At 33.1% G+C, this 20,427-nt stretch overlaps 1 protein-coding gene across 4 annotated transcripts in view; it reads left to right on the top strand.

Annotated features, from left to right (window-relative positions):
- Positions 1 to 20,427, top strand: part of LOC129218446 (fatty acyl-CoA reductase 1-like) — a 63,511-nt gene that overhangs the window by 17,850 nt on the left and 25,234 nt on the right. For all 4 annotated transcript variants that reach the window (XM_054852721.1, XM_054852718.1, XM_054852720.1 and 1 more), the window contains 3 exons: positions 10,599 to 10,720; positions 15,472 to 15,588; positions 17,132 to 17,307. In XM_054852721.1, coding sequence (XP_054708696.1) covers positions 10,637 to 10,720; positions 15,472 to 15,588; positions 17,132 to 17,307 — 377 coding nt within the window. In that variant the 5' untranslated portion in view covers positions 10,599 to 10,636. The remainder of the gene's footprint in view (positions 1 to 10,598; positions 10,721 to 15,471; positions 15,589 to 17,131; positions 17,308 to 20,427) is intronic.

Below are 20,427 nucleotides of genomic sequence, written 5' to 3'. Positions count from 1 at the left end.
AAGTTAATTTTCGGTTCAATGTGTCATTGTATCAGAACTTTCTAGACACATTCACCGGTGATTCCATATAAAAAATTTAAAGTGTCCGAGATAGATCTTTACCATTCGAGAAAATAAAAGCACTAACAAGTACAATTAAATGCAGCTTTCTGAAAAATAATGAAACTTGGAAAGTGTTTCTGGCATTAACTACTCAATGTAGGTTCTGCTAGTTGCTAGCCAGTTGAGCTAACAAAAGAAAATGGTGACTACATCGGAAAAAGCGCAGCGTGTATTGTGGTTAGCTGAAACAATATCACCTATTACCGTGTACAGAAACTTTGTCAGATGTATCATAAAGATCCACAAGTGGTAGAAGCACTTGGTGGATTATTATGGTAGAAAACATCTTTGCACGATTAGTCATGATTTTGCTTCGGCTAAACCACAGTATACCCCTGGCTTTCACCTGTAGCTGCCATTTTCTTATATTAGCTCAACTGGCAGCAGTGCCGTACCGAAGGGGGGCGGAGGGGGCGGTCCGCCCCAGGCCCCGCTTTGACATAGGCCCCCAAATTTCAATTTTTGATTTTCACCAATATTGTCGCATATCTTGGTTTGAATGCTTAAACAAGTTGGCTTAATAAATCATAATTTTTTTAAAGACCAAATATTTGTTCAGGGATACAATCAATACCTCTTCGGGATCAATGGAGGGTTTATGATACCCAGGCCCCGCTTTGACATAGGCCCCAAAATTTTAATTCGTTTTCTTTTTCGCCAGACGTGCCTTATGTCATGGTTTAGATAAATAAAAAGTTGACTTTTTATGTAGAATGAATATTTTCTCAGTGACTCTTGCCTAAACAAAGAGAGGGCAAATTATGTCCCACAGGCCCCGCTTTGACATAAGCCCCGAAATTGTATCTTATTTTTTCCAGTAGATCTGTCATATACATCATGATTAGAAATATTAATCAGTTACCTATATATGCGAGTATATATCATAAATTTTGTTAAATATGACTTTTTTTCAGTGACCCGTCCTAGTGTACAAAGGTACATGAGCGCTTGGGCCACGAATTTAATGGGGGCCCCAAATTTATTTTTAAATTAACTAAACCTATAAAAATCATTTGCTTTTATTTTGTTAAGTGCTTTCAGCAAAGTTTTATGCATTTTTTTTTCAAACAATTTATAAAAAAAAACTAATGCATAACAGATGCACGTTTATAATTTTTGATCATTACAGTATACAGCTAAAATATCTGTTTTATGTTTTGTTTTGTGTATTAAGACTACGATGGTCTAGTCTTAATTCATACACTACTAATCGGGGGAAATTACGCTCTTCGCTTTAGAAATCGGATTAGTTAGTTAAACCCACACATACGCAAAATTTTTTTGTCTTAATTTCTGTCGAACATTAAATATTTTTAATTCTACCAGCGAAGCCGCGCGGAGCGTTTTCTCCACTTCAATCAAACGCGCCAGGCAAGTATAGGGTCACACCAGAGTTTTTTTGTCTGAAGAACATAAAGAGTTTTTTTTTTTTTTTTTTTTTTTGTGAGTGAGACCTAGCAGAAAAATTTTATTTAGACTGAACGTGTGAATTTCATCCTTATTTAGGTAAGCATGTTTTAAAAATATTTTTCTCTGAGATTAGGTGATGTTATCAGTTAAATAGTTAACTGGTGGTGTCTTACTCAAAGGAATAGTAAAGGGGTTTTTTTCTGTAAAAGAAAATTTTTATCCTAAAATTAATTAAATCTGGAATGCCTAAACGTTTCTCTTCACTGTACTTGGATGTTCAGATGCAATAAATTTTTAAGATACAATATAATTTTAGGACTTTTTTCTGTTTTTGATATTTTCTGACAAAGCACAATTTTATTAAAAATATAGTATTTACTTAATTTTACTTAAAACCATGTGTTTTGCTGTGGTATTTATAACAGTGTCCGAAATCAAACCAACACTACTGAAATATGTAAAAATGTACCACTTAAAATAATTATTGTAATATATGGTACGTACACATAGTTTGAGAAACTTCAGTTTTAATACCAGGTAGGCCCCCATTTCGAGTAGCGCCCCAGGCCCCCATCTGTCTTGGTACGCCACTGACTGGCAGGCAACTAGCTCAACCTACTTCAGGCAATGTACACCATTTTTTTTTTTGCAATAAATTAAGTTTTAATTCACCTATTAGTATTTTCGGTATTGAAGTTTAGAATGGTAAAGATATTTCTCGGGATCTTTCAGAAAGAAAAATATTGATTGTCATTCTATCCAATCGGTCTAATGAAGGGGTTAACATTTCCAAACATGTAGGGCTTTAGTTTCGTATAATTAGTTTTCTCTTCTAGCTACCTAACAAAAAGAAACAAGATGTTATTTCTCAAAGTTTGTTCAGGTTTTTACCAGATTCTAATAAATTCAGACAAAATAGTATTTAACTGCTATTCCAAAAACGCCATCAAAATGCCCGTAACTAAATTTCCGACAAGTGATACATTTTGGCCTTTTAGTTCGTAGTTTTGCAATTGCCTTTTTAGCATAATAAAAAAGGTGGTTTTGTTGCTTCAGGGCAGAATTTGAAAACTTGCTATCTGATTTACTAATTTTATCACATCCATCTTAAAACACAGATAGTGCTAAAATATGGTTCTATGTGACAACAAAGACTGGGAGCAAAATTAACGTAATATTACAAGTTCATGAAGATTCAAAAATAATTAACCTTTGATAAAAAGGAAACCTCTTTCGGGCTGCATCTTTCCAAGAGGTTGGAGCACTCACACTTTAACATAATTTAGCATATGAGGCATTGAGAGCTAAAGTAGATAAAGTCCATACCAATTTGCTTCACTTTAGTTCTGAACGCACTCGATTTCGGAAATGAAATGTTGCGTTCATGTATGCCGCTTTCAGAGGTAAAGTGGATTAAGTGCAAAGATACTTGATCCATGTTAGTTCGGAAAGCCTCGGATATCATCCAGCTACTGGTTGAAAAAGTGGTTTCAAGATAATCATAAGACGGCTTCAAACGGTCTTCGGCTAAAGCGACCTTGGAATATTCCAGACCTTCACGTAATCAAAATTTAAAGGCAGTTAAAGAGGATTCGTTACGTTGTCGGAAACAACCCTGGGAAAAAACCCGAACAACGGAAGCAACATTTTAATCTCGATTATGCATTAAAACTATCTTAGAAAAAATCTTTTTTAGTTCCAAGGGAGAAGACTTTGGATCCGTATTTTAGAGTTACAAGATATTTCAATTAAATATTGGAATTTGAATACGTATGTTGCTCTTTACAATGCCTTGGTATACGTTCCTGAGTCGAATCACCCGAGACTACGATCTTGAAAAATGACTAGAAAATAAAACAAATTACAGTCGAGTCCCGACTTACACGAGGGATGCGTTACAAGACTACTCGCGTAAGTCGAAATTTCGTGTTGTGGAAAAATATATGTATACCAATTTTTTAAAAGCATACCAAATTCTTTTAGACATTTAAAACACCCCTTAAACTGCTTTAAAACCTTCCTTCACTATACGCTACAGTTTCTTAAATAAAGAACTGAACTTTTACTGTATTTAAAAAATAAAAAAAAAACTTTTATTCAAAATGAAATATTTTGCACAAAATGAATGATCAATGGGAGGGATAGACATAAAATAAAACACGGTACGCAAAGTATGTACTAATAATAAAATGCTGCACTATAATAGTACTGTACAGTAGATACAGTAATAATATTTATGAGTTAAGAAATGAAGAGAAGGATTATTTATGCTCCATGATCAGATCGTTATTCTTATCCAATGCATTTTTAAATACGGTTGCTTCGCCTTTTCTTTTATAACGTTTCAATTTGGGGCAACAGCCTCTCTTTCTTATATCTTTAATCCACAATACAAGAACAGCTTCTATTTTAATAATATTTACTTTGCTAGTTTGCTCTGCAAGCTGCAATATTGAAACTAATTTCTGAACTTTTATGGATATCTTTTTGTTTCGACATTTAATTGTACGTATGGAAGATTCAATTCGACTGTAATGGCTCTAAAAGATGTTAATGACAATATTAAACAATGTGTGAGAGAAATAATTAGATGAACTAGCAAACTCATCTCCCGCTTTTTAGCATCATGAACGAGAAAGACATTTTTAATCCTTTCGCTGCCATATCTGCTCTGAAACGGCGAAAGAAAAGTTAAGGAAAGTGTGACAACGAAATTTTCTAAACACTGTTTGAACTATATTTGCCATTACGTTATGCCATCTATTTGGATTAGCTTAACCCTGAGTAGTAAAATACTTTTACAGTAACTTTTGCATACTGTTTTTGTAATAAATGAACGCTTGAGTGTAGACATATCTTAGAAAAAGGACGGTTAACCTACAAATATCTCAGTAATGAAAAGTTGAGGTTCGAGTATTTCTTTAGTTTTCGCAACTACTCTGTTAGAAATCTTATTTTTAAGGAAAATGCTTCATCTAAATATCATTCTATTATACTTTATATCAATTGTTTCGAATTTGTAAATCATTTTGAAGTATGAAGAATTGCACGAAACTTCAAAGACACAAGCTTTTTGTTTTGCAAAGGGCAGAAGCACTTATTTGTAAAAACTGTTGTCTGACATGTTTCAACTGTCATACTGTAAACAAATGAGATTTGGTTATAAGCATGAGCTTTACTTATTTCATACTTATCTATACTATTAAAACCTATGCGCGTCTGTCTGTGCGTATGTATCCCCTGTCTCCTCCGGACAGTCAATGTCCACCAGGTCGATACTGATACCGTTAGATACAGGACATCTAGGGAAAGCAATGTCGCCCTATCTCAGCCCTCTAAAACTGATGGGGCCGGACATCCAGGGGGAAAAGCATTAAAATCATAAATCGTTATAAATCACAGGAAGCATTGAGCCGCCGCAGGTAAAAAACGGTGGTTGGCAAGCGAAGCGAGCAGAGAGAGAGCCCCCTAGTTATATATTCATCTCTGGAAGTAAGTTTTGAAAGAGCAGAAAATAAGTTTTGCTCATACTATTTTCTAGCTTATAAAAGTTCACGTAAATCTTAAATTTTTGAGCAAATTTATAGCTTATATATAGGTAACCTGGAGTATTAATTAGTTACATTAAACTTCAATACTTAGTACTTTGGGTTTTTGTATTAAGTAGCTTTCTGATCATTTCTTCATTTCACTTCTAAAGACATCAAGTGTTATAGGGATACTAGAAGTGTTAGTCAAGTTCCACACACATACTAATGAAAAGGTTAAACCATGTTTTACTTATTAAATTTTAAAACTCTTAAGCTGTTTATAAGATGTAAGTGTGCAGTCATCTCTTGATGAAAGAGCTCTATTGCTAAAAAGAATCTTAATGTTTCAGTTTTATTACCTTTTATGAATAAAATTAATTATTAAGATAACTAACGCAAAAATAGTCAATAAAACTACAAATAACTATTTCTAGACCACAGCCTCTTCATTATCTGACAACTTTTGTTTCAATTGTTGAGATTGTTAATTATTTGGCGTAAATAGTTTTTGGTAGTTTTTCATATTGAATGCATTTATCTTTTTAAAAAACCTTCAAACCCATTACGCAGTGAAACTAATAAGCAAAACTGTAAACAAGAGTATTAGAACATGATTTGTTTGATTCATAAATTCCAACTTTTTTTACATAGAAGCGCCTTCTAATTCGTTTTTGTTGGTCAACGATATTTTCCACAAAAAATTTGAAGTTTGTTTATAAGTCGAAACTTAAAGGGTAAAAAAAAAATTCAAAACCGGAAAATGTCTCTACTTCATACACCGAATTTTACATTTAATCCTGTACTTTTTTTATCTAAAAATATTTTAAATGATTCATTAATCTTGTTCAATACAATTAATTGCTAACTACACTCATTGCTTTTAATTAAATAGAATGTTTGGGTACAGTGCATCATTTGATATTTTAAGATCCAAAAAAAAAAAAAAAAAAAACCTTTTAAAACTGATTGATCCCTTTACAAACTGAACATCGACTATTGGGAACATTCAAAATTAAAATCGTGCACAAAACAGATTAAGGGAACAGTCATGGAATCACAAGCTAAGAAAGAAACAAAGTTTAGGAAATTCATATTCAATCCCCAGTTCAAACTTAAGGAAATATTTCCTTATTTTTTCCAAGTTTGAGTTTTTAAATTTCTTAAATTTTAAGTGCCAGAGTTTAATTTCTAAAGATTAAAATTTAAGTAATATTTCATAAAATGTAATACTTCTGTGTATGAAAAGTAAGTTAATGATCTTAAATATTTCCCTTCAAATACCTACCAGTTTTTTTTTTTTTTTGGAAAGAGAAGAAAAACTTTGAGAGCTTTACCTTTCATTTATTTATTCTCTTTTAGTTTGAAAGTGATTGGATAAAATGGCTTTATTAGATACATTTTACTTCCAGTTAAAATTAAAATGTATATTTTCTATCATATCGATGTTTACTAGATATAATGCTAACTTCTGTTTTTTCAATGAAGAAGCGGGGGGGGGGGGGTGATAGGTGTCAGTCAGCCGCTAGGGGTGGGGGTGGTGGGCCGCAAAGCGCAAAACCGAATGTCTGTACCCCTGAGTCGAAGGAAAGTAAGTCACATAAACGCAACTTTACAGGAGATAGGAAAAACTTTTTCTGGCGCATGCAAAAGATTGGACGCGCGCTATTTTAACCCTGGTAAAAAATTGAAAAGGATTTTTTTTTAAGAAGTACGTTCACATAGCCCGATCTAGAATAAGCTTCTACATACAATGCACTAACAAAAGGGAAATTGCAATTTTTGAACTTACGTTAGTCTGATACACTCGAGTAAATCGCTATTTAGAGTCATGGGCTCCCCTAGTATAACTTGCATTCGATTTTTTCTTTTCAAAATTATTAATAATTATGTAAATATTTGGGTATATTTTCCAGTTCACTATACATTTCCTCCACGCAAATTTCAAAGGCGCACTATTCATTGCTAGATCTCGGCAAGAATGCTGCTAAATAGCGCGACAGGACAACAAACCAATACCGGTGCGGTGACAACAAACTGGCATTTGTTATTGTTACATACTAGCAGTGAAGGTTCGTCTCGAAATTCAGTGCAGTTGAGATAAATTTTTGAAAAGTAACATATTGCCGCAATTGATGGTTAGAATAAATTATTCATATCGCAGATACATTTGTAATTGTTTTTGAAATTAACTTTTACAAAACGGGAAGTGAGAATGATGAAAGAAATAAAAACGTGCCCATAAACGTGCAGAAATGCGACTTATCACCCTATTATTGATGAAAATGTTTCGTATCATTTCTGCAACTTTTATTTATTAATTCTTGTTCTTGAAGCCAAACTTTTACATCAATAGATATTTTTGTGTACAGTCTCATCGAAAAAGAAATGTATATTTAAAATAAAAGTAGGTATCCGATAAGTTAAATTGAAAATTCTTTAATTAAAAATTATTTATTACATGCAGCTAATACCGAAAATACCGGCATTACAAATTTGCAAAATGGCTCAAAATACCGGTATTCGGTATATTGGTATTAATCGCTACTCGCAAGATGTTCCAAGTTCCACATCAACATTTTGATAAATCAAAATAAAACATCTCTGAACTTCGTGGAAGGTGAACTATTTTCAAATTTCAACCAATGTTGCTTTTTCTGTAAGATTAATGTCCTGTTAATATGAACTTGTAGTTTTTGAAAAAAAAATCTTCGTGTCTACCATCGAATTGAATAATTCCTTTTTCAATTAAGAGCCGAATTTCATGTTTTCCTTACTGAAAATAATGAATAATTACAAGTATACATTTTCAGACTCGATCAATAATTATATTGGAACACCTAACTTTACAATCAATGTTGACATAATACAAGATGAACTAACATTTCTCATAGAACAAGATGTTACTCTTAAGTTTTCAGAGAGGCAGCAATTACTATTTTGACAGGTAAGTTGTATGAGTTGGAGATAAAATAAAAGGCTTGAGTGAAGGTGGTTGGTGCAATTATTGTTAATGATTTAAATGAGGACACTATATCTCTCTCATCTCAGCATTATAAGAAAAATATTCAAATGCTTTTGCCACCTCCGTAGACAATGATTGTGACAGTAATCTTTCTCTCACCAACTTTAATGCAACTTAAAGATGAAGTTAAACAATTCAGAAACTAGAGTAATTTTCCAAAGAAAGCATGGTGGATGAACAAATTAAATTTACATTTTAATGCCTTTGCCGAATTAACTTCAGAATCTAGATTCGTCGCGATTTTAGATCTGTAGGAGTGAAGAAGCACTTTCTACTTCCGACACAACCAATTTCCGCACATCGGTCTCATTCTGTGGCGAAAAGAAAGAACAAAAGCTCAACAAGGAGAATTTGGGACATCAGGCAATCTTATCGCCCTTCGGGGGATTCAAACCACTTTCTCTTCTATACCAGGAAAAGTCGTTGACTCACGTGAGCAACTCTCGGTTTCGTTTGACCCACCCCCAGGCCGTGGAAGTGATGAAATGGCAAGTTTCTTTAACCAGCCCCCATTTCTTACCAACTATTTGTCCTATTTGATGGCAAAACAGAGAGGCGCTCACTTTGGTGCAGACCAGGAAATGGGAATATTTTCTTTGTGACATCAGACAAACCACTGTAGGTCAGTTGATTAAATATGATTTCAGTGAGCCAGTTTGTATTTCTAAACTCTCTCTACCAACTAAGCGTTTAACTATAACTGACAGAAATAGGGTAATGCTGTAATGGAAAAATTGTTTAACGTTAATGTTTACAATCGCAGGCTAAATAAAAAGTCAGGAGGTCGAGTTTATTTTTACCGAGTTTTCTCTCCCATTGATTCGTTGGTTATTTAAAATGTCTTTCTATTTCTTATTTCTCACAGCAGACAGGCGCAAAAATTTCGTCTTTTGATGAATCTCAATGTTTAATGTGCGGTGTACAAAGCATTATTCTTCATATTTCTCCCCAGCCCCCTTCAATCTTTACTATATCAACAATCGAAAACTTTCAAGTCAGGCATAGCGTCAAGTTTGAATCATTTCCAAAATTGTAGGAATGACTAAAAACAGTTTAAAACCAATGACATTGGGAAGGTACATAAATATACTAATTAATAATTAGCGTTGATGCATTCAAAAATATTGGTTAACATTTCACAAACTAAATCTGCAGATGTTGAGGGAATGTAATTTTCATTCATTAATAAAATATCAATAAGGAGGAAATCTTGAGCTTTAATGTCTTACTTAGAAATCAAATTTAAAAGGTGATGCTAATTTGGCTGTACTAGAATAAAATTTAAAAGGTGATGCTAATGTGACTGCACTAAAATAAAAATTCCCATCATTAGAACTTGTGAAACAGGCCATATTCTTGCTAATATTGCTTGCATTGCGATTCTGGGATGTAAAATTTGAATTTAGGATATCAAGATTAATCAGCTCTGAAAATGCGTGATGCGCTCGTGAAGATGCTATTGACATGAATTCGCTAACGATGTGCTGTAGGGGAATGAGAGACACCAGTAGGACAACTTTCATTTGTTTTATTATCTCTTTAATTTTAGTTTAAATACTGATCATTATTCCTGCTTCTTTTAGGTTTCAGAGTAAACGTCAGTGTGTTTTCAAATTTTTCATTCTCAATATATACTATGGGGGGGGGGATATTCAAATGATAATAAAGTTGTACCACGATGCCGCAAAGGGGAGCACAGTGGGAGCATAGGATATCGGAAGACATTGAAAAGGCGCATAAAAATCAACTATATAATGACAATATATTATTAGGTTGAAATATGTACAGTACACAAGATATAAAAACAGTTTTAAAACAACATGACATAAAATTGTTATAATAAAGCTCTCGTTAGAGTTGATGAATTCATTGAAAATTATTGTTTGGTGCATTGAAATAATAAAATATTAAATTAATCATTAAAAGATTAAAAAATAGAAAGGATATAATGTACAAGATAAAGAGCTCACTTTAACCGGGAAAAACTGGAAGTCTTCCAAGAAATAACAATTTTTTCGTTTTGAACCTCCACAGGTTTTGGTAATTCATGAAAGCTATTACATTTCGAGACACACACACGGAACAATGTATTGAGAATGAAATTCATAAGAAACGTTCAACAGTAATAATATAACGGTATTAGCAAGTAAATAGACAATTAAATGCACTCTTTAGACGTACGTGTACTTTTGCCTGTGAAAGTGGTTAACACTGGAGATTTGTTATCCCTAAAGTTATTACAGTCTCTGTATGCATTTAATGTAGAAAGTTACTTGGAAAAGTTATTTACCGTGCCTGGATACTCTTGCCATGTCACATTAGTAACTCACTTGGATTTCTCATTTAGATTCACGAAAGAATGTAATAAATTTGATAAAACTTGCATAAAATGTACTTCTTCCTTGAAGATGTCCCAAGCCTTTAAAAAATAACCGAAATTCGTTATAACTGTACGTTATTTGAATTCTTATAAAGAGTTTGTAATAAAGATCCTCACCAATGTAAAATATCTTTTAATATCTTTTTACTTTCAGGTGTAAAAAACGACTTGTGAAGCCTTGCAAACTCTGTTATGAATTTTGAGGATTCTACTATTTCTGCCTTTTATGAAGGCCGGTCCGTGTTTGTGACAGGGGCTACAGGATTTGTCGGAAAGGTAAGCCTGATATTATGATCTTTCTAGACTTAAATTAGAAAATGAGTTCCTGAAAACTAATTTTGGAAACTGAATTTAAAAAGAAACTAATGAGCTGTTGCTCAAACTCCACTTGTGCCAGTTTCATTTCAATTGTTATTTTGCTTATCACGTGGAAAATATTCAAATATCGGAAGTTTAATTTAAAGCAACAGTAAAATAAAATCGCAGAATGATTGTAATTATCTTTTAAAGTTTATGTACCAAATTGATTTCTGATAACTACAATGTGTTAGCAGCTAAAAATTTCAATGAACATTCACAGCACAAAATGACATCCTGTTATTTAGTTTTTCGAGTGAAACAGAAAAAGTTAATGTTGACTAGATGATTGAACTCATTTCAACTTAAAATCGTGCTTTTTTGTATTAACAGCATTTAGCAGTTGCTTCGGTAACTTGTTGGTGACTTTGTTTAAACAGTTTAGTCTTATTAGATTCTGTGTAACTATGTCACTATGTGTTTTAAAAGACGAAAAAATTTTTTTTAACTACATAGATATACAACTAGGATAGAAATGAAAGTACGTAATTAAATTATGATACCAAAACTATACACAAGGCAGTTGGACATTGTGGAAGAAAACTAAAATAAATTTTCAATATGGGTCGAATAATCTTACCAAGACTGCTACAAGGATGTAAAAATTCGCAATGAAATAATTTTTATGTTAACATGACACTTTTTTTAAAGTGTCCACTTGAAATGAAGACTATTTCCAAATAATTTTAATGAACAATATGTATGCCTTATACAGGTGTCTGATATGTTACTTTCAGGAGAGGTAGATAACGTCTAAGACCTCCTACACATAAGGCGGTTAGTTGAATCAACTTACGAAAAAGTTGCCTGTCAACTAGCTGACTGGCGTTTTTCGTTGTCTTCACACGAGGCAACTTAGTGGAAATTAACTTTTCTTATAATAAGACTAATTTATTAAAGCAGCTGCTCCACAACGCTGTTAAAACTGAAGGGTTGACTCAACTCGTTTACTCGGAGGTGAATCAGCTGCAGTTGATTCACCTCATCGGGATGAGAATGGTAGCGGCACATGTGCCTGATGAGTTGACTGTCTGTCGCGTGAAGGATGCCGGGCGATTTCACTTTCTACCTAGTTACATATCCTGATAACAGCCCGTTCGAAAGTTGGTTCAACTAAGTTGCTTCTTGTAAAGGGGAAGGCCTAAAAGAATGAAATTTTTATTAGAACTCAAATCCTGAACCGTCAAGGAAAAATGATAGCAGTGGTGGAAAGATGTGCAAGATTGAGTTAATAAAAACATTGATTGAACATGATTTATAAAAATGTCATGAAGAATTAAGAGTTTATGACGTTACAACAGGTACTCGAAGTTAACATCATTAGAGTTCTACAATCATATAAACTTGATGAGTTAAACTGTGTTCGGACACTGTTGTGGTAATTAGTGCTGTTAGTTGCTGGACCTAGTGTCCAGCATCGCTACAGCACGTGAGAACTTCGAGCATATGTCGTAACAGGAATTTTTTTTAAGAGTGACGGTTGAAAATTCAATTTCTTTTCAAAACGGAATGTCATCACTCCTTTTTCGAAGTTCAAATATTATTGTTGCACCCTTCATCATTTAAAAGCTTTCTTTCATCGCCCTCAAGTGTGTACTTTTTTTTTGCTTCCTTTAGTAAAGTATTTGTTGTCGAAAACTGGTAGTAGAGTGAAAGCTCATATCCGAATTTAATTACTAACTTTAAAAAACACTAAATTTTAGCAGAAATACAGAACTAGACTTCTCATAGATGGGTTTTTCAATGTTCCAACACTCATTTTAAAAGTTTTTAATTGGTAACCAGATAAAATTCAGCAGGTAAAATATTATAATTCTTATTAACTTTCTTGCAAAGGATAGATATCAAAGCCACCTTGAGGAGCCGCTGTCATAAAACTTAAGAGTTTATTATGTTTAAAATGCATTAACGCCTTTAACAATTGCTCATCACAACGAAATTCTATTTTGAAGCAACACTTTTGCGAAACATACATGCAATCGTGGTTACATTACAAATTATTGTAAATTTCAAGTGCAATAGTTATCTCGTACAACGTGTCAGATGCTCTTTACTCGATGAATCTACTCATTTACAACATTCATTTAAAAGTTGGTTGCATTTGTAAGTGAAAGACTTGCGTCAATAAAGTGGTAAAAGAAAAAAAACTTGAAACCATATTTGCATTGAATCGTATTGCAAGAAAGCTAATGTAAATTAAAAAGCTGAAAATAAAATAGTATTGAATATATAAAATGGGTATTCTTTTTAAAATTGTTTTCATTGTTGAATGACACACGGCAACAAATTCTGACAGAATTGTTGGACAGCTGTCAACACACTACAACAAATGATTCTTCAATCTGAGCGTTCATAATGAAACAACCTCGACTATCTGTTTGAAGAGTTACGCGTTTCTTTATTTAAGCACTGTTTTCCCTCTTCCTTTTAGTATTTAGGTCAATTCACTTTATAGTGGGACTTAAAGTGAAATTTGTTTAAAAACCGTAAAGGTGCATAAAACTTTTCATTATTTTTTTTTTTTTTAAATTTAAGGCTTAGTTTTAAATTTTACATACACTGACTTTTCACGCATGTTTACCAGTAACGAGACAATTTGCTATAAGTTTATTGGCCAGAGCGGGTGGTTTCATAGGAAATCATCTTGTAGGACTGCAAAAAGCACACATATTTGTAGTAGTTTAATATAACATGGATATTGTTACACTGATTAAAAATCTTTATAAATATGTATGCAATTTGTGCAAACAGAGCACAAATCGTGTTTAGAATGAAACCCTGCAAATAGTCATTTTTAGGCGACTACAGTGCCTTTTTATCTGTCAAGAACACGGTAACTTATAGCTTGACTGTTTTCACGTTCATTCACAGCTTTCTATAGAGCAACTTTGAGCAGTTTCTATATCTATCATAACTTTAATGCTGCTATTTGTTCTAATTTTTTGATTTGTGATTTATGCTCCACATTGATTTTACGGGTGGTTTTTTCATATAAATGAGAGCTTCTTGAAAGTTTCAAAAATAGTGGATGATTTTAGGTTATGTTTCTTTCATTTTTATTCACTTAAATTTGACGTTTCTGACTTTTTGTCTGATTTACAAATATTGAGTATAATATATATATATATATATATATATATATATATATATATATATATATATATATATATATATATATATATATATATATATATATATATAACAATACACATATAATATATACAAATATTGATAAACAACGTGTCAAGAGAATTATGAAATACGTAAATCAAAGTGCCTTGCTTGGTGTTCATTTGGCATTTAAAAATACGTAATTTCTATTGAAGTAAAATTGAAGGGGTTTTCTTCTCGTTCTCTCTTTTTTAACCGTAGTTTAAAGAACGTAACCCCTTCCAGTTTAGGTGCAGTAAATGAAAAATAACACTTTAGCTTTGGATGCAAGACATCCGGGAAAAACCATTTCACTCTGTCTCGCCCTTTTAAACTTTAAGGGGCCGGAGATATGAATTGGTAAATGTACCACTCGTTGCAGGCGGCATTGTTTCGCCAAGGGCGGCGAACGGAAGTTGACGGGCGAAGCGAGCAGGGGGCGGATCCCCTCATTTGATCTGAATCAATACGTTGAATGGGCCTTTAAATTCAGCCGAAATTGTAAAATGACTACAAATATGAATATTCCTATTTTTACTATCGGCCTTAATTTCCATTTTGCTCACCCCCGAATGAACGTGGAGTTTTTTTTTCGATTCGACCACACGTGGATAAGTGCCTAAGAACGTATAGACACGCGAAATATCCATTTTGACGATTCTCGAGTTAATTACAACGAGTTTTCTCGTGACGTCTGTATGTGCATACGTATGTCGCATAACTCAAGAACGGTATGTCCTAAAAAAATGAAATTCGTTAAGTAGACTCCTAGTTGGGTCTAATTATGCACCTCCTCTTTTGGTTGCATTCGGGTGTTTTTAAGGGGGACTTTTGCCCCTTTTTTGGGGGGAAATCATTGTTAATTTTGATGTAAACTCAAGTGGTGTTATAATTTGGCGAACACTTGGCGATATATCGCCAGTCTTTTGCTCGCCAAGTTTTGTCGCCAACTTGGTGACAAACTTGGCGATTTTTTTTGAAATCTGGTTTCAGTTTAGCCACTGTTGGTGATACTTCGAGAGTAAACTATTGAATGACATTAAAATTGCCAATAATGGAGAAATGACATTAAATTGGAGTAAGAGGAAGTCATGTGATGCACACATCAGCTCGTTTGAAAGTGAAATCTGGTATTTAGTAAAAAAAAAATCATTTCAGTTGCTAAGATAAACGAAAACATTATGAGACGAAAGTACTTTTTCGTAAATTTAACAGCTTGAATTAAAAATAACTATTTGCGATCCAAAGCTTATCCCGCTGAATGTCGATCATGACGTTTATATGATCAAATTTCAAGTTTTTTTTAAACTTTAATTACTGCATTAAAATCTCTAAGACACGAACGAAGTTGGCATTTACTAAGCGATTTTATGTGGGGTTTTTAAGGACACAATTTTTGAGAAAAGCTTATCATGGTACGTAACTCTGCTAAGAATATGATAAGGTTCATCAAAGTAATGATATAATTTATGTAAAAATTAAACCAACCGTTTAATACTTTAACTTTAACATTCTTCCAGGTTTTACTCGAAAAATTATTGAGATCATGTCCTGGCATAAAAAATGTGTACATTTTAATGCGAGAAAAAAGGGGAAAGGATCCAAGACAAAGATTAGAAGAACTGATGAATTGCAAGGTAAGTTTTGAAAGATAATTTTGAAAAACTTAGTCTTTGTTTCGTAAAGGATATTAGTCATCAGTGGCTGGTTTCTATGTGTTGTGGTAAATGATATTTTTATAGCATGAATGATGGTTGAAAGTAAATAAGTTTTATACTTTTATCACCGATTCATGCAAAAAAAAAAAAAAAAAAAAAAATACATTGATGCTTTTTAAACCTATTTCAACAAGAACCTTTTTTTTACTATTTCGATACTCGTTGTTTTTGTTTGACTATTACAATGTGTTTTTCTATATGTCTAAGAAAGGTAAGAATGAAAAGTTTGAGTTTTCTATTTGTTTTTAATGGTAAGAAATTATATAACTGATATAAACTACACAAGCAATGTTTCACATTACCCTTTGTACAGACCCCCTGTACAGACTCGACTACTTTATTGGCTCAAGTGATTTCTGTAGTTAAAATAAAGATTCTAAATGTGTAGCATTATTTTCGCATTTCAGATATATTAGTGAACTGTAGTTGCTTCCAAAGATTTACGCATGAAATAATATCTATTGCATATAGCAGTGAAGTACCGTATTCGTGAGGAAGGGGCAATGCTAGAAATTGACAGGTTAGAGTTATTTTATTGCCGGCGAATCTTTTGAAAAGCCAGAAGATGCACTGGTTATGATTGACTTTTTTTTTCCTTGACTGACATTTAGCAAGCTTTCAAATAGGTCAAGTGAAATAAACTCATAATTAGTTTAAATTTAAGTCTCTGTACAATTTAACTGTTTAAAATTGTTCTTTAACCCTAATGACAGCTCATGAATGCAAATTCACGTCCTTAAAAATATATAAATAAATTTTCTATGGTTTTACTTTATAGAATGTTTTTACTTCTTCTCTAACAGACCACCTTTTTCTGCAAATCTCATTCTATCCTCCTAGTCTGCATAGGTTTAATTTATACAATATACCTTTTACCTATGAATACGCGATCACGTTCAGCAAGAAGGAATTTCTTGAGCGTGAAATTACAGTTACGTATGTTGTATCGTATTCTTCACTAGCCAAGGCTCCCACGAATGTGGAATTATGCATGTTTCATATCCAACCAAATATTTATACTGTCATGGAAAGGTAAAGAGCAGTAAATGCAAACTTTTCTTTTTTTTTCCATTGCTTTTTTATCTTCTCTTGTACTTTAGTTTTATTGTACAAGCATGCTTATTTTGTTTCCGCTGAAAATAAAGCAAGGAAAAAGCATCAAAGTCCATGAAATCAAAACCTAGTTTCTTCAAATATGTCAAATTCATTTCTGCACATACTGCGCTTTACCGTCCCACGGAAGTGTAGTGCGTAATATATGTTCATGAAATTTGAGTAGCAATGCATTATGTACGGCAAAGTACACCAAGAAGAGATTGAAAATAGAAGAAAGGGGGGGGGGGGAATGTCTCAATATACTTTAATGAATTTTACGTCTATTCCTAGTTTATACGAATAGTTTTGAATATTTTAAACTGTTTTGTTTTACGTAAAGAGTACAATATGAAATATTGATTTCTAGGTCTTCGACCTGTTGAAAAAAGAACATCCCGAAGCTTCTAAAAAAGTAATTGGTATAACGGGGGACTTGTCATTACCAGAATTAGGTGTTTCATCCAAAGATCTGATCAAAATGGCAGAGTCTGTATCTGTCGTCTTCCATTCAGCTGCTACTGTCAAGTTTGACGAGCCACTAAAGTAAGTATGATATATTACTCTCCCTAATACTTGATTTCAATTTGTCACAAAATCATGAACGCTCATTATAACAGCTTTTTTTTTTTTTTTTTTGAAAAAAAAATGGATTTCTCTGTAGTAGAAGAGTCACTTGGTAACGAAGGTTATTAGAATTAATGCCAATAACTTCTGTATTTTGTGATTGGTTCTAGTGATGTTCCGGATATCCGTATCCGTATCCGCGGATATCCGAGGGAAAATAAAGATCGGTATCCGTATCCATATCTTGCTAAGTAAATTTTAAATGCATTTCTAAGCCTTTATACGCGTGATTGGTAGCGATTTCATAGTCGGAAGATAAGGAGAAAAATCTCAATGATTTAAAATTTTTACCTGCTGTCAGTTCATATTTGTTAACAAATGTGTGTTCTGACGCACGAAATTCATCTTAATATGAGGTCGGCTCTCTGGGACATGTTTTGTTTTTTTAATTTTTAATTTAATATTAGTTTTTGTTATTGATTTGGGGTTTCTGTTATTCTTCATTTTTGTTTTTCTCGGCATCCTTTAAAAAAAGTGAAACTAAATTCTCTATTTACTGTTTGTAAAGGTGTTCCCGGCTCTGTATTTCGTCGGTCGGAGAAGTTCGGTGGAATGGGTTAGCGCTGCATTTATGCTGAAATAAAATGGGAAAAATTAATTCTAACTTGCCCAGTAGCAGCTTTACACTCTTGCTCCTGTATCCTACACCTACCGAGTAAGCTAAAAATATTTTTCCACATTCCATCTAAGCATTAGGGCAGAGCTGACCCATTCCTTCCAACTCTCCCTCAATTTTAACGAAGATTTCTTTAAAGAGTAAATCATAGTCTTGATTATATTTCTGCCGCAGTTGACATTTTTTGAAGAAACTGCCATTATTCTGACGGGAATACCTTCCGTAACGAATTTTACACTCGGATAGTTGAATTGGGTAAAAAATTTTCGAGATCCGTATCCGCGGATCTTGACACTAATGATCCGTATCCGTATCCGCGGATCTCCTTTTTAACGATCCGGCACATCACTAATTGGTTCAACGAATTAAATACTTGATAATTTCACATATTTTGTGCACTCGTAGAATAGAAGATAGTACAAAAATAATTGTAACAAAAAGTTGTGAAATGCGTGAATAGTTTTGAAAGCATGAAGACATTTTTTTCGATGATGGAAACAACTGCTCATAGACAGCAATAGTGGCACGTTTCAAAAACTTGAAAAAACGTATCTTGATTCAAAATTTGCATTTGATCTTTCATGCAAAAAAGGTAGTTTACTGATCTGGTGCATATTGGCATGCAAGCGATGTACTTAATAGTGGCAAATCATTAAAATTTCACAACTAAATTTGTTTTCTTCTTCAACTATATTCTATTAATTTGAATTACTAAAACAACCAATAAACATAACGTCAAAAGTTACAGTAATTGTATTTTCGGGCTAAAAAACCCTTGATTTTCTTCAGTGCTGTTATATTGAAGTGTCAGGTGTGCTACACTATTGCTACGGGTGGGGAGCGCTACGTGCAATGCTAAAAAAAATAGCTAACATTAAAGGGCTAATTACGTTTTGAAAGTTAAACTTTTCATAGGCATTTAAATAAGAGTGAACTTACTACTATTTGGAGCTATTTGTTCAAAAAAGAAAAGGGGGGGGGGCAGATTTTGTTCAGCTGCTCCTTACCAGATTGCTTCTGCTTTCCTTGAAAAAAAAATGTCTTCACGGTCGTTCAAACAAAAATTCATCGCATTTTATTGTTATTATTTTAAAGTTTTTGTTCAAAGTTGGGCAATTTGATGGCATAATGAATGCGTTTTTTTTTTTTTTTTTTTCGGGTTGATGAAAATTAAAACTGCTTGAACCGAAAAAAAATATAATATTGTATGGTTAGGCGCGTAATTTAGTCTTTGGGCTGTTGCAGGTTTGGCGAAATGCAATTTAATATTTTTGCATACGATATGAAATTTACTAAACTCCCATGTAGATTAAACTCCGGAAATTCTATATAGCTTCAAAAATAAAATGGGTGAGTGTACTTACTGAAAAAAGAAAAGTATCATGATTAATAGTAATAAATAGATTCCACATTACTTATCAAACACGTTTAAAATGTTCTCCATTTTATTGTTACAAATAGAACCCAGTTAATTCTAGTCTTTTTTTTTTTTTTTTTTTTGCAAATAACACTTTTTAAAGGTGTATTTATGAAACATTCTATACAAGTAATGGGCAATGGGCGTAGCTTTTGGGAATTTCGACGTTTCCTGATTATCAATATTTTGACATTCAGTTTTATAAGTAGGAAAGAATTTAAAAAAAAAACTTTTGGTAACTTAAATACTTATCATTAGTTACTTTATAGTTACATTCCAAAGCTTTTCACTGACCTTTTCAAAAGAACTTTGACTTATAGGATGTCCATTGTCCAGCCTCTGGTCTTAAGAGAACGTCCTGTTCGATCTTGGCACATAACTTCTTTACGTCATATGCTCTCTAGTTAGCTTGTTCCAGACACTGTGTCGGTGCCTGGAGCATGTGCATAAAGGACGATCGGCCACCTGTGCCGTTGAGTGCCTTTACCTTAAATTAGAGACTTTATTTCAAATGAAGGTTTTAAAGAAGCTTGTAATTCATTAAATGTCTATCAAAAATATAATGCTGCTTTCGTCGTCGTAATTAAAATACAGAACATTCAGTTGCGTATTTATTTATCCATAGTTTTTGAATACGGTTTCTCATGAGTTACAATATTGAATCATGACTCTTACATTTGTCACATCATGCTGAATTTAATATCTTGAGATGTTTATTCAAATTACCAAGTAGCAGCTTTATTTGGTGTTACTCGTTAAGTTGGGACGTTGAAAGCAACTTCGTAATAACGTGAACAGCATTCACGAAGATTCACTACTCCGAAAGTTTCTCTCATGCAAAAATGTTTGAATGAATTCTTCTTTCCAGCTATGTTCCTCAAATTATACATACAAGGTCTGTGGTCTGTAGTAAACAGATGCGTGGGCTTGGGCGCATTCATTTATGTCTGGGTTAAAATCGAATAGCTTGGCACAACGCCAATAATTCTGCAACGCAAAACCTAAG

This window comes from Uloborus diversus, chromosome 3 (assembly GCF_026930045.1).
Source record: "Uloborus diversus isolate 005 chromosome 3, Udiv.v.3.1, whole genome shotgun sequence".
In the NCBI taxonomy this organism is placed as follows: Eukaryota; Metazoa; Arthropoda; class Arachnida; order Araneae; family Uloboridae; genus Uloborus; species Uloborus diversus.
Note: the sequence above shows the minus strand (reverse complement) of the source record. Positions and strands in the feature narration are given on the sequence as shown.